Below are 15,531 nucleotides of genomic sequence, written 5' to 3'. Positions count from 1 at the left end.
ATTTTATTTATATAAATTAACGCCAATTTTATTTACAAATATATTTATTACATAATACATTTTGAATTCCGTAATGGAGAAAAATGACTAGTCATTCTAATCATGATCTAACCATTCTAACCATAACGAGAAATGGCATATGCCATATGTGAGAATTGAAGATTGTCGCCTAATGAAACCAATAACACTCAGCACCTTGTTAGTTAGGTAATTAGATTATAGGAATAATCGTATAATATATACAGACAGAAGAAAATAACGTGGCAGATTGCTACTTGATCCCCAAACGTTTCTCGCCGAGATAAATTTTTTCAAAAATTGAGAAATGGGATAATCACTTGAAGACTACGGACGTAATAGTTTTGTGCTCAACTGCTCTAGTAAAGAACGCTAATATATTATAATAATAATTTCCTTTTAAAACAACGTTTTAACTCGAATTTGCCGCGCGCTCGTAACAAATTAAATAATCAACAATATATTGATTAAGTTTTGTACACTTTATGAGCTTGTTTTTTTTTTTTTTAAATAAAAGTTTTTTTAAATTCGTTGAGTTCCATAGCACAAACAACAAGTTATTTAGTTATATCTATAGGTAAGATTTCTGGTAAACTTTTTGTTGTAATTGAGAGATGGGTGGCCAATGATGCAATAAATTATAAAATATATTAATTAGTGTTAAGGTTCTGCTCTCCCTAGGGTTGTTTTTTCAATGGTCAACAATAGGAACATTTTAACATAGAATATAGATAATATGCTAAAAAATGTTTATAGCTCATTGGCATCAGCAATTAAAATAGCATGTATAGGTAGTTATTTTATGAAATGTGAATTTGTACAAACCATAAATATAAACACTTGACAACTATATTACCTATAATAATAAATAAACATTACACGATGAATGCAAAATATTTAATTTAAAATATTTGTACATAAATAGTAATACAAATTTAAATAAATATATATAAATACATTATTTATGTTAAAAATAATAAATTATTAAATTATAAATTTACATTTAAAATAGGATGAAATATGAATAAAATACATAAATTATTCATTATATTTATACTAAAGTTTTGGCTTTAATTATGCTTTCATAATACTCTAATGGTAACCCCAAATTCTTTAAGTCTTCTAGAGATGATTTTAACATTTGATTTTTGAAATAGTATAACATAGCATCCCAACACATAGCCTTTAATTTTGGGATTCTCACCCATGCACACAGTATGTCATCTTTCTGATGTATATCAACTGATTCAGTACTAACTATTCCATTATAGTAGTAGATGCGACCAGAAGGTACAACAGTAGATGAATGAAGAAACATGGATTTGGGTAGTTTACATGGCGTAAGATTACACCACTGAAGAGTAGTAAGATTCAGACGCCAAATATCTGAGAAAAAGTTAACGTTATCAGAGCCACCACTCATATACACATATTCTGGTTGGGTTGCACATTGTGCCCATCCATAATAACAGCGATTTGCAGGATAAGATGACGATGAATTCTGGAGATCAGGCAAAGTTTTAAAATATTCCCATTTATTAGTTGATATGTCAAACACTTGTATTTCCTTGAAAAATAAAATATTTTAAAAGTTATATAAAAAACTGAATATCATTAATTTATTAAAATTGTATAAATATCTAAATTAAACAAAAATTACTTTGGTAATGGTTTATAATTGCTCTACCTAAAGTTTGAAAATGTTTTTGTACCATCACCCATAATATGATCAATATAATGGGTAATGGGTATAAATGTATAATACTCATACAAATCTAATCTAAAGCCAGTATCACATGAACCTAATAATTTTTGGGTGGTAGGACAATGCAATTTTTATACACCTGACTCAGATGATAACTAAAAATAATTAACTATTATAGTACCATTACTATTTTAGTATAATCTTTATTACAATGATTAAACAAGTAGCAAGTTTCTATAACTACTTATTCGGAAATTTTAGGAAAATGAGAAATAACTAATAAATGCCTAACACAATTTTGGATACAACATACAATTTACTCTATATTTTAATATATTTGTTTACTATATCTATATGTCAAAAACTTTAAATCAAACATAACTATATAAGAAAAATGATTTTAGATGACTAGTTTTAGATCTTATGAAGTATAAATAATATAATTTGTTTTGAAATTAAGTTTTTTGAATGAGAATTCCTACAACTGTATTCATAAACATATTGTATATATACGTAAACTAAAATGGTTAAACTTTAATATTAAACAATTAAGAATTTATTATAATAAATTATATGAAAACACATACATAGATTATAAATTTGGATTCAATAGAGTCAATAGAAGATAAGTTTTTGAAATTTTTAGCTAAATTTAAAACAATTTTTTATGACAAAACTAAAATTATAATATTAAATAATATTAATTTTTTGGTTCATAATCAATTTTAGCCATTTTTAAAATAGACTACTCAAGTAAGACTTACTTCAAATGTGTCTAGAAACATATTCTTAAGTAGAATCATCACATGAGCACCACCAAACATGTACAAATGATTGTCATAAAAGGCCACTTCACGTCTAAGACTTTCATCAGTTCTTGGGTATTGACCACGAGCTTGACATAATAACTGCCATTTTTTAGTACACAAATCAAGCCTATAAACATCCATTTCATTTTGATATTCAGATGTTCCATTGAGAGAATATACAAATTGTCCGTCTATAAGAACTGGTTGACCATACTCAGTGATGGGTATTTCATCTGTAGAACAAATCTCTTCAAATTCTACACAGTTGTTTTGATTTTTTTTTGCCAAATTTCCTAAGTACAAAATATTTATGGATGAAACAAATTAATATTTTAAATATAGTAATATTAAAATTTAAAATGTTTATAAACAAATTAATAATAAATACCAATGAAAAGTTGAAAAGTGTATTTGTTAATGTACTCAAAGTCTTTTCCACCATGAATAATAATTAAATTGCCAGACAACAAAATTGAAGTTAACTTAAAATATGTTGGCAAATTCTTGCATTTTATTTTTTCCCAACGATCGGCGATAAAATTATATCTCTTTAGAGTTTCATTAGCCAGTTCCTAAAATGTAAGAAAATATTGTTTACTTATTATATAACAGTAGTAATTCAACAATTTAAAATAAAAACCTTAGACTTATTCTTTGTAGAATGCTTTCGATAGCGGTTGTATTTAAACAAGTAGTCATCATTACATGCGATCCCCTGATCAATTACACAAAGAGGACGGTCCCATTCTGGCGGGTTCTTAGGATGTATATCAAACACTAAATGCTTAAATCTGTATTCCATTGATGTCGCCATGTTATGATCTAAAGTCTCTGTAGAATAATTATGAAAGAGATACATTAAATGTAGAACAAACTAAAATTCAATTTGGTAATTATCATTTACTATTCATTATTTATCAGTAAATGCTGTCAGATTTTTATTTTATTAAAAAAATTTAGATCATACTTTGATAGTTTTTTGTTAACAAATTCTCTGATCATAAATTGAATAAAACTCATAATGAATAATTATTATAGGCAACTATTTTATAAAAAAATCTTATCGAATATAGTAAAAAATATGGCATTAAAATTTAAAAGGTTACAAATATATTATATAACAAGTTAAATGAAAAAGTCCAAGTAATAAAAGATGGCAATAATTTCAGTTGAAGCACCTCAAACAGTTTAAATGCTTACCTTGATGTTTGTTGTAACCATATTAATACCATAAGACAACCGTTTAGATTTAATAATATGATAATTAAGTGAGTATCATATCTAATATAACAAGTCAATTGTGTTATAGGAGCTATGTGTTACAGCATTAATTTTAATTATGCCTCAAATATACAATTGATATTATACTGCATATAGCATACAGAATTAAATAATAACACAGATATTGCTTAAAAAAAAAAAAAATAGTGATTCACCAAGTATGCACAGTGCACACACCAATTTTTTCCTGTAATAACACCTATATCATTTTTACAATTCACAAGTATACTAAAAGACCATATTATTTTCAAATTTTTAAGTTTTTTTGTATTACTTAGGAGTGTCCTATGGAGATAGACACTTGTTTTTTAAAATGCTGATGTACTTAATGCAAGATTAGAATGAGCAGTTTTTTAGTTGATACAATTTTTATATTGTAATGATAAAAGTCCTTAAAAATGGTTTTTCAAAAATATAAAATTGATGTAATATTGGTTCCAATATTTATTCACTTGAAAATGTTCAATAAATTATAAATATTAATGGTTTAATATAAATTACTACATTCTTAAATCATTGTAGCCTCAATATCTTCTAAATGTAAAATCATAAATCTATTAACCACAGTTGAAGAACTTATAAACTACTAGTTTTTATTATGATACCTCACCTCAACATTTTCAAAAGATCTATTCACTAAATAGTTTAGAGTTAAAATGTTGAAAAGTGAAGTTCTCATTTGAAAAATTAAAGTTTTTATCTTCACAGGACATTCCTTAAGTAGTAAAAAAAAAATATTAATAATTTTAAAATATGATCTGTAAGTATATTTAAAAATTCTAAAAATCAGACTGAGTAATTAATTTCATTATTGAAGAAGATTGGAGGTGGTGTGCTTGGTAAATCATAGGTTTAATTGTCATAGGTAATTGGTATTATAAACCCGTACTTTTTAGTGGAGAATCTTACTCGACATCAATACCATCCCTCACTAAGGGGTGAGGGTAAGTTTTACACATTTTATAACTAATGTCACAGACAACTGTAACATTTTCTCCATGGAATAAAGATGACTAACAACTATCTAGCCAATAGATCAGAATGTCACAAAAAATAATGCTACTATTTGTAGTTAATACACCACAAAAATGGTACCTAGTGAATAGTAACAGAATAAGTAAGCGTGTTGAAGACGATTCTTACTAGGTTTATTTAACAAGTTGCGATATCATGTAATTGGTAAAACGAGTTATTGGAATTGTGCGATGAGCCGACACGACATTTTTCGATATCCGATAAACATCGAAGACAATAACCGGAATCCAGATTAAAGATCCGAAGAATGCGTCAGTCGATGACCGGATGAGTGATGACTGATGATTGATGGCCCATGACTAAATAAATGGTTTATTTAACATGTGATGACCCAAGTGGAACTGCTACCGAAATCCGAGGACCGCAATACACCACAATTCACTAAATTTAGCGTTCACTATTCACATTGGTGAATTTCCAGTTTTCACAAACCTGCAACAGCTGGAAATTGGAATACGAAAATATCACATTATCACTCAACAATGATAATAATATATAATCATGGAAATGGACATAATATAAAATTAAAAATATAATAATAATATAATATTATAATTAGGTATATTTAGACGACCTGATCCTGATGTTCTAATGGTTTGTGCAGCTACATCCGAAATAGTGTTATGATTATTATTAATTTATATGATATCTTCTCAAGTCCATAATAATCCATACTCCACAGACATATAGTAAAATCTGTGATAACATCTGTATTGAAAACAAATCGGTTCCCGCCACGAATTAATTTATAACGCTTGGCGATAGTACATGGACTATAGAGTATAAATTGTCTAATGTTTATATAAGTACAACTAGTACAAGTGTTCAGTGTACTTAACTTAGACCAATATTATTATTGGTATTTGATACTTGTGGGTTGCTACCACGATTTAACACACAAGTATAAAAAAATTATATTTTTAAGTAGATGGGCATGTTTTTGAGAATAGAATTTATAGGGCTCGTTGTGTTTTTGGGAGTTCAAACTTGAGATTACCTAAAATGTATTCTTACCCAATAAACCTTACTTTTTTAGCAGATCTAACAAAAAAGTACGAGTAATAACTAATAAGGAATACTAGCACCATATATGTATGTACAGACTACTAAGACTAACATAAAAAAGATTAACTGACGCCAATATTAAAATACAATGTATAATTAAGTAAATTGATATTAATTGTTCTTGGATTCAATGTCAAGAGTTTGCTTATTTTTGAATACCTAATTTAAAATATTCTAAGTAATAAAACATTTAATATTAATTACAAAATGTAAGGTGATCACATACCCAGTACTTCATTTATGTACAAAATAAGTTCACTTAATATTATCCAGCTATTTTGAGAATAAATCATTTTAAGTTCATATTCCATACAATCATAGATTTTTAGTATTTATTACATCACCATTGTGGTTTTTTTTTCTTGTACCATAGAATAGCCATGTATAACTTAAAATAATAATTATGCTCAATGAGTGAATAGTCAGAAATTCAAAAAAAAAAATTTCCGATTTTATATTGTAGACATTTTTAAATAAAATTATACGATAACAGATAAAATATAACAAACATTTAATAAGACACATAGTAAACAATCAGTGACTTTCACAAAGTGAAATTCTTATAAAACAAAATTCACAAGATGAAAAATATATTATATATTTTGGGACGGTTGTATCAGCACATTCTAGTAGTTTAGATAATACAATAATTATAAAACTATAGATATTAAAATAACTTATAAGGATTATTAAACTATATCTACATTTAATTTAATCACATTCATTAGAAAAAAACAAGTGACACAATAAATAATAATATACTCCGACACAATGTTTATATATTTATCGTGTACAAAGTTAACAATAATAATTGAAAATAGTAATATAAGTAAAAACAAACACAGAGTTCTTTTTTATTTATCATATAATATAGTTGTAATCAATGAGTGTGTGCTATTAGCCTTTAGAATGCTCTGGTGATCATAACCTTTGTATAACAAGACTATAATAGTAATTAGTGAGCAATAAATATAAACCTCATATAAATGATTAAAAATATAATAAAATATGTAACAGTTCAGTGGCTAATGTATTGTTACGTTATTTTAAAAACGGGTCCAATGCGTGAAAATATTCTGCCAAGGACAGTTTTTAGTTCAGGTTTTAGATCAATGCTGATCATTTCACATAACAGAGGATAGTGTGTAGAAGATTGGACAGCAAACTGAAATAAATAATTAAAGTTTTGTTTCTATAAATAATATACAGAGCTAAAAAAATTTGAATATACCTTGTCTTCAGGTAATTTGTATAGTTTTGTAAATATGAGCAATAAAATAGGATTCCATGAAGTTCGATGGTAATGATTGTTCAATGATAAATAATACTGAAAAGAATCATTAACAACAGTACTAGCCACATTTTGAGCATGTGCCCAATGCACACGCCTTGACTCATCACATATAGCTTTTAGTGCTATTCTCAATACGCAAGCTATACTTTGAGTTTCTTGCGTCAACATATTTGATATATCGTCATTAACTGTAAAAGTATAAATAAAAAAATAAAAAAATACTAAAAATTAATTTTTATGATTTTTCACATACCATAACTTCGCTGTGGAATGTTTTGTAATAATGTGTAGTTATATTGTTTGGTATAATTATGAACACGCAACAGACAATCAGTTAACATAAACAAATGTTCAGAACTCAAGTTACTATACATTCCTTGTTCCTCTTGTTGTTGTTCCATTATTTCAGTATTTTGATTGATTGTAGTATTTTGAGCTAATGCTAAGTATTCTTGATCCTCTTTACGCGACGTGGAGGGGAAGAACACAATATTATCCACAGTGCGGATAAGCTCAAGGCGAATAGCACATTTTGCAGTAATTAAGATGTCTGGTTTAACAGGCTGATAAATAAATAATAATTACATTAATAAAAAATAAATGCCTCATCAAAATTATTATGTTTATAAATAACATTTAATGTACATACTTCGGACCTTATATCCTGTTCCTCTAATGGTTTTGGCATCATACTGTCAAACATTGACACAATTGTCTGACAAGTACAATCCCAATTCACTTTATCAAATTTTGAACCATTAGATGTTATCAAATTTTCTAAGCAGTATGTACTAGACTGAGCTAACTGATCATTGTCTGTGATATAAGATAATATTTTAATAAAAAAAATTTTAAAGTGAAATAAACATATTTATAGATTATACCTTGTTGAATACACCATTGAAGTTGAGCATACAAATCTTGCAACAAAATAGCACACAATATATCAAAGTATTGTGTAAAAACATCTACAATTGATGTCAGTGCATGATTGCAAGTGATTGTCATCCATTCAATCCTCTAATGTTAACACATTATTTTTATTGTTAAATAAGAGTAATATAATGAGAGTAGTATATAATGGTACAAAAATATTAAAAAAAAACTTAAAAAATTATTACCTCAACGCTGTGTTCTTGATGTTTCACATTATCAAATATACGGAATAGCACATTGAAAAGGTCTTTCCACCAGTTTAATTTAAAAACAGTTCCATGAGTTTTAACCAATTCAAAAAGTACAGTCAAGGCACGAGTACGAATGTCTAGTTTACATCGACTAACAATACACGACAATTCAAATAACAATGGGAACCACCCTCGTACCCACACACCATCTTCTTCAAGAGAATGTGGTTCTTCAGAAAAATGTTCTGCAAATATCTAAAACAGAGTTGAAAATAATAAAATATTAAGTACATATTATAATGATGTATGATTTATTCTGATTTATTTTAATACTAAACTTACTTGAGGTTTATCATGAACACAATCAGCACATGTACGCAACAAATGTATCGCTTCCATACTGATTTCTGGGAAACCAACATTACATGCAAATTCGGATAAACATTTTACAGCATCTTGGAATGATTCCATCATAATTATGCAATTTTGTTTATAAAATAAGTCTATCCAACAAAGCAAAAATAAAAATGCTGGAAAAATAGTTATTTTATAGTAACTTACTGATCACATGCTGTGTTGTACGAAATGACATATCAACAATAGCTCCATCTTGATCAGAAGCCGCCAAATGAAATACACCAAATATGTTTTTCCACCCAGATCTAATATTAGCTGCTTGTGAATTTACCATTTGAGTAATACATCTAACTACCATATCCCTAATGGTTGGGGAATGATTTTTCTTCATAATTATTTCAAATGGACGCAAAAAATCTTTTTGAAATTTAAAATTAGCAAACTCTCCTTTTTCAATGAATTTCATGGATAATTGGCGTAGTGAATCCAGGGCAAAAGTTGCAATATCTTCATTTGGATAACAGCCTACACGGTTAAAATGTTCACCTAGTACTTGCCACATTCTTGACCATTGGAGTCGAATACGCCCCATATTATAATAGGAAATTTCCACAATTTTTTGCAAACTGAACATACGGGGATTTGTTGAGTTAGCTAATTCATTAATAGAAACCTAAAAGAGAAATTTTGATAATGCATCATTTAATGTTATTATTTAACACAAAATCTACATACTTGACATAATGCTTTAACAAACTCCACAATGGCATCTCCATCAAGTCTTGTAGAGCCAGTAAATATACGATCTACTGCAACAACAACACTCTGACTACTTGTCTCTCCTATTGATCCTTTACCACTAGCTAAAGACCCAAAGTTATAAGTAATATAATATAATAAAAACAAATAGTATAAAACTTACAATCTAATGTGGAAAAGTTTAATTTTTGACTAAGAGCTTCAATAGGAGGATAAGTTTTGCTAATAACTTGTGATAAAAATTGTGGTCGAACTCCAGTGCCCACCATTTGAGCAAGTTCTAATTGTGATATACATTTGATAATATCTAGCCAAGAAGTGCCTAGATAATTTCCATCAGTGTACGCAACAGTTATTAAAGTTTTAATTGTTTCAATATTCTTAGCTTTCATTTCAGTCACAGGTGAATTGGCAGTCAATAAAGTAAAACGTGCTAAAGCTTGGACATAGGCATCTCGTTCCAACTAAAATAAATATATATTTATTTTTTACAAAATAAAATGTGTCACTTGAACTTACAGTCATGTGAAAAATACAAGCAATTCTAATAGCACATCGTATGCCATCCAAACACAACATTGCTATTTCTAGATCATCACAATCTTGTAGACCAACACTGAAGGCTGCCAAAAATGGTGTCCATGTCATCTAGAAATGAAATAATAATTGTATTTTATAAACAAGGTAGAGACTTAAAGCACCTTAAATTATCAAAATAATCTATTAAAAATCATCAATATAATCAAAATAGCAAATCTCTTTCAAACTCCAAAAATAAAAAATAAGGTCCATATATTTTCTTTTAGATTATAAAATACTAAGTAATTATGCCCATGCTGAGTATATTTTTATAATACTTTAATAATGCATTAGTTTATGTCTGTGGCTACCTCCTGCATCATCTCAAAATAGAAAAAATAAGCAGAAATAACTAGAAAAAGCATTAAAAATCCTTGAGATGAGAAAAATTAAAATCTTTCAAATGATACATTTAATCTTGTAGCAACGAAATATATTTCAATAGCTCTCCATTAAATTTTATGTAAAGTAATAAAAGTAAGCAAGTATTCTAAGTTGTGAATATTGATTATAATAGTTTTAAAAAAAATATTGGCTAAAAGATCAAACCTTAAACATGGGTTTAACATGCTCCAAATGTTTAGCTTCAGTAAATGGTGCTCGAACATGACTAACTGATTCCATAAGATTTTTAGCCGCTACTGCTATAGCTTCCATTTCCATATTCCATAATACTTTCCGTCTCTTTTCATTTGGTATTACTAATGCATAAAATAAACAAATTAGGTTAGCAATATTCACATAGTTTTAATCATTCATAATATATACATTGTTTCCCCGGTTTTACTGTTGATTTCATCTTAATTTCATGACCAGCAATGTCATCATATATTTTACTCAAGTATTCCTCCGGTAAATCTTTATTATCAGATATACAACTGCCTCTATTCATTTTTATATATTGCTCTTTAGTCATTTTAGTTTTGACTTGTGGAGAATGCAAATCTGTAGTTAACATTATGATTGAGTAGGAAAGCACATACAGTGTATCAGCACTGTCAAAGAGCCCATTGCTGAGAATAAACATAATATAAAAGTAGTATTTTTTTAAATAATTTAATGAAAAAAGTTAAGCTATAAAATAATTACTTTGGATTGCACTCAAACCATCTACTGGCAAATTTTTCCAATAATCTATCAATTTTTTGAGCTTCACCTGGCAACCGAAATCCATCAAGGAAAAATCGCAATGCTGTAACAACATCTTTGCCAACAAAATTCATTTGATCTACATAGTAGTACATAACCTAAAATACAAAAATTAATAATAATGACAAATTTTAAATTATAATAATAAATATAAAATATATCTTGTATTATATACAATAAATAGATGGGTTGTTGTATCCAGAGAAAACAAGGGTTATGTACCTCCACCATTGGGTGTGATATTTTCTTTTTCAGATGGAGGCATAGACCAATTGGGAACTATTAGTATAAACATTAAACATACATGGAACATATTTAAGAGTGTAATGACCTACTTAAATGATAGGGATAGAAATTTCAAATTAAAATCTTTTCTACCTTTTAGCCACTATTTCCTTAAAAAGTTAATTAGAAGAAAATATTGTGCTATGTTAAGACACTTTTTATTACATAGCTGAAATAATGATGTTCATATTATGTCAATGCAATTAGGTTATCAACTACCTACTGGTACATATAATATGTGATAAATAAGGAACTTGTTGATCATATCTACATAAATTATGTATGTCATATGCAATTCTATTCATTGTATGTATCTAAGATATATAAACCATAAATGATTATAACTTTACCTCTTTGTTAAAGTCTTCATTTTCTCCAAGAAAATCTCCAATAGCTGTTTTATCTAATCTTTCATCAACATGAAACCATTCTGCAATGTCTGAAGGACTAGTCCCAAGAAGCTTTTGTTCTTGAAGGAAGTTTATACCATGTTTGGGTTTACGATTAAACCTGAAATGTATCAGTTATCAACAAATATTATATATTTCAATCAAAAGCTGTTATTATTATATTTTTCAATTGAGGTGACCTATGCGTATTAACCCCTATCATCTATGAAACAACCATGTACAGTAAAATAATTTTTTTTTTAAGTAATAACTGACAAAATAATAGTAGGATCGGTGTTTAATAAACATATTACTTTTCTAACATAAAAATGACATATTCAACAATAAAACAACTTTATCCATTTAAATTCATTTTAAGAACATTTAAATTTTGAATTAAATAAAAATACATACATTAACCATGCATAAAATATAAAAACACACACGTGACAACAAGCAAATAATTTAACAGACACTTGTACGTTGACTTTTTTTTTGATATATCACAATTTAAAAATGCTCATATCTCATTTAAACATTAAAATATCATGAAAAAGCCAACATAGAAACACAGACAAGATTCCTAACTTATGGGAATTTTAAAATTATAATATTTTTCAATTTGACATTCAATTAAAAATTAAAATAAAAACCTTTGAGGTGCCTTTAATAATAACCTATAATATTTTTCTCTTAAGTTTAATAATAAGTTATTTTTTTATTCTAAAGTTAAAAAAAAGCTAACTATCCAATATTGATTTTGTTAAACAATAATTTGCTATTGCGAGCAGGTAAAGAAAAAATAAGTTTTCTAATATTCTTTTAAATATTTATGTATTTACTATTTAAAAAAGTGAACATTCTGTTAAAAAGTTAATGAAGGATCTAATACGATTTGAAAAATTTGCTAAACAGTATACAAAATAATGTTATTCAATTCAAATTTTATGTAAGGTTCCACCTTAGCTTAACCAACCAAAGCTGATTTCAATAAAACTATTTTCAGACTTACATAAGTATGCCTGTTTCCCAGACTTCTTTTTGATGTTTAAGCACTTGCAATTGTTGAGGCATATCTGGAGCTTCTTTGTTACCAGAACTATTTGATGTTAAACTAGATTCACTGCCATCAAATGAGTTAAGACTGTCCTGAGTAACAGCTGACTCATTGGCATCATACTCGCGTACATTTCTTTCGGGACCCAGATTAGTCTGAGAATTAGGATTAACATATAAATCTTTACTCCATTCTACCATGCACTTCAATATTGACACCAAACATTCAAGACCACGAATACGCATGGATTTTTCTTGATTTAGGGTCGCACCTAGTTCTATTGCTTGACGACCTTGTGCAATTTTAGAAAGATCATCAACTAACCTAAAAAAAAAATAAAATATTAAATATTACTTTTATTCGTTATTAATAACAGTTTAACGTTTACCTTTGAAAAAGATTTGCCGCAGACAAATCACAATCATAATTGACATACATATCAACAACACTTTGAGCATCAGCACAAATACGCGTTAAAGCTTGAATAACCATCCATTTGTGTTCAAAGGTTGAACTTGAAGTCTCCAAAATATTCAAAAATATTTCTTTGAAAAATACCTATTAACCAAAATTTTAAACATAACAATCACATTAAATTAACATGACTTCTTTTTTTGCTTACCTCAATTTGCATTTTTAAATGCGTTTTAAATCGTGATAGCAGGGATAAAAATATAGCTAGTGAAAGTTCAAATACTTCAGGTACAGATGATGTGCCATTGTTAGATAAAGCAACACATAAAAACTGTTTGATTGCTGTTATAAACATTGGATTGGTTCGAAACACAGGTCCAGCATTTTGTAAAATGGATAATAAAAGATGTAAAGACAAGATTTTTGAACGTAGTTCGTGAGACCTTAAAATAAGTTGTTAATAACAATATAAACAAATTATTTAATAAAACATTAAACAAAAATACTTACTTTGGATCTGGTGTTCCTTCAGGCAATGGTTTCATTGATAACTTACACAAAGATCGGAAAACTAGAAAAGCATCCTTTTGTAAAATATGATTAAAAGATGCAATTGTTTTACATTCAGCTTCATTTGTAGTTTCCAAACTCTCCTAAACAATTAGGTATTAAGTATAAATATGTATATTATTAATTCAACAAATAATAAATTACTTACTTGAGACATGGATCTAACAATATCTTGGGCTAATTCTCTTGTTTTGTTACCTTGATCAATACTTTGTATAGCAGAATCACATATGTCATTGATAATGTCACAAATAGTACTTTCATCAATATCTGGATTAACTGAATCATCACTCTGAACTGTTTCATCGACTTCACATGACTCTACAATTTCTGACTCATACTTAGGCACTTCTGCCTCCATTGCTTGCATTTCCATGCGAGTAAAGATTACATTCAACATTTGGGTAAGAGTAGCTCGAGCTGTTGTCTGGTTGACTAAATTTCTACTAGCTAAATAAATATTATAACAGGTTTTAACTGCTTTTAAAATTGTTGCTTCATGCACTTCAACATGTTGACTTGTAACTACAGTCAATAGTGCCTGGAAAAAATATATAAAAAATACACAATAAATCAAAAATTAAAATTATAAAATATTTTTACTTTAATGATTTGTAATAGAATTCCTTCATCTGTTTGTTGACCTGTGAAACAATCACAAATAGTTTCTACAATTTTATCAATTAATGGCTTGCCCGTGCCATTGGTACAATTGCCAGTTAAGTGACCATATGCAATGAGTTTCTGAAATCATCAATCAATAAGCATTATGTAACTCACAAATCATATTTTTTGTATTGACAAAATTAGTAAAAATAGACTTACTTGTAAGCAGTCCAATGAAGTAACGACAATTCGAGGAGACTTACTTTGACAAGCCAATTCAAATGGTCTGAAGTATTTCTCTGCCGATATAGCCGAACTGCCATCTTTGGGCAGGGGCAAGGCAGATGATGCATCTGTCTTCTCTTCAGCTTGGCACTCAGATTTTATGCTCTCTATAACGTATAAAAAAACATATATGAATCAATTCAGTGGCGTTACTAACATTCACCTTTGCAATTGAATGAATATTACTTACGCAGTGCGGCTTCGCATTCCTTCCTCAACTCGGCATGATACGACTTCTTGACATCCTTGTCCCCGAGAATCTTCTCCAACGCGCGTATGATGAACATCTCTTTGGCGTTGGACCTCTTGATCATGTTAACCTGTAACGGGCGGGGGCGACCATCAGTGTCGCCGACGACGTACGGGGATGGAATCTGCTGCCGGGTGAGCGGTTATTGCGGCGGAATAAATGGCGTGCGTGTACAGAACAATACTGCAGAATCGATTCAATTACCTATTTACAATTAACGCGGAAAGAAGCGGTGGTGGTATTTAACAATCGTTGCATCACCGCGGCGGCAAAATATTCTAATTTTTAGGCATAATAATAATATTGTAAAATATATCAATTTAGTCACCAAGACCCAAGTTCCAACTGGATGTCCGATAGGTGATAACGACCATCGTAAGATAACAGTCGTCTTGGGTATTAGCGGCGAACCGTAGCTATAGATGGCGACACTAGTACGCGGTTATCAGTCACCAGACCGGACGATCATTTAGTCCACCACAAGTATATAAACCTAA

The 15,531-nt window shown here is 28.6% G+C and overlaps 2 protein-coding genes across 3 annotated transcripts; both read right to left on the bottom strand.

Annotated features, from left to right (window-relative positions):
- Positions 1–898: 898 nt before the first annotated feature.
- LOC132930326 (kelch domain-containing protein 10 homolog) lies at positions 899–5,562 on the bottom strand. Of its 2 annotated transcripts, none has more exons than XM_060996154.1 (6): positions 5,423–5,562; positions 4,957–5,289; positions 3,173–3,363; positions 2,921–3,104; positions 2,488–2,825; positions 899–1,585 (listed from the first exon to the last, which is right to left on the bottom strand). In XM_060996154.1, exons 3-6 carry the CDS (start codon positions 3,344–3,346, stop codon positions 1,070–1,072), a joined length of 1,212 nt encoding a protein of 403 aa, XP_060852137.1. In that variant the 5' UTR covers positions 3,347–3,363; positions 4,957–5,289; positions 5,423–5,562; the 3' UTR covers positions 899–1,069. The 2 variants fall into 2 exon arrangements, with proteins under 2 accessions (XP_060852137.1, XP_060852138.1); XM_060996155.1 differs by having other exon boundaries at positions 3,173–3,354.
- An 845-nt stretch (positions 5,563–6,407) lies between these two features.
- LOC132928950 (brefeldin A-inhibited guanine nucleotide-exchange protein 1) lies at positions 6,408–15,378 on the bottom strand. The gene is made up of 23 exons (XM_060993909.1): positions 14,975–15,378; positions 14,719–14,891; positions 14,497–14,637; positions 14,042–14,434; positions 13,834–13,976; positions 13,532–13,766; positions 13,298–13,467; positions 12,865–13,233; positions 11,814–11,973; positions 11,119–11,276; positions 10,798–11,042; positions 10,579–10,730; positions 9,970–10,098; positions 9,614–9,914; positions 9,427–9,554; positions 8,896–9,364; positions 8,677–8,837; positions 8,329–8,589; positions 8,092–8,227; positions 7,857–8,023; positions 7,461–7,770; positions 7,145–7,395; positions 6,408–7,078 (listed from the first exon to the last, which is right to left on the bottom strand). The coding sequence occupies exons 1-23, from the start codon at positions 15,096–15,098 to the stop codon at positions 6,950–6,952; spliced, it is 4,905 nt and encodes a 1,634-aa protein (XP_060849892.1). The 5' UTR covers positions 15,099–15,378; the 3' UTR covers positions 6,408–6,949.
- Between the last annotated feature and the right edge of the window lie 153 nt (positions 15,379–15,531).

Source organism: Rhopalosiphum padi, chromosome 4 (assembly GCF_020882245.1).
Source record: "Rhopalosiphum padi isolate XX-2018 chromosome 4, ASM2088224v1, whole genome shotgun sequence".
Lineage (NCBI taxonomy): Eukaryota > Metazoa > Arthropoda > Insecta > Hemiptera > Aphididae > Rhopalosiphum > Rhopalosiphum padi.
Note: the sequence above shows the minus strand (reverse complement) of the source record. Positions and strands in the feature narration are given on the sequence as shown.

Excerpts from the sequence above, each read along its gene's own strand:
- LOC132928950 (XM_060993909.1), bottom strand. The coding sequence starts at position 15,098 with ATGATCAAGAGGTCCAACGCCAAAGAGATGTTCATCATACGCGCGTTG. Across the intron at positions 14,435-14,496 it reads TTCTATTACAAATCATTAAA|GCACTATTGACTGTAGTTAC; the intron begins GTAAAAATATTT and ends TATTTTTTCCAG. Across the intron at positions 9,915-9,969 it reads CTTGTATTTTTCACATGACT|TTGGAACGAGATGCCTATGT; the intron begins GTAAGTTCAAGT and ends TATTTATTTTAG.
- LOC132930326 (XM_060996154.1), bottom strand. The coding sequence starts at position 3,346 with ATGGCGACATCAATGGAATACAGATTTAAGCATTTAGTGTTTGATATA. Across the intron at positions 3,105-3,172 it reads CTACAAAGAATAAGTCTAAG|GAACTGGCTAATGAAACTCT; the intron begins GTTTTTATTTTA and ends CTTACATTTTAG. Across the intron at positions 1,586-2,487 it reads TGTTTCTAGACACATTTGAA|GAAATACAAGTGTTTGACAT; the intron begins GTAAGTCTTACT and ends TTATTTTTCAAG.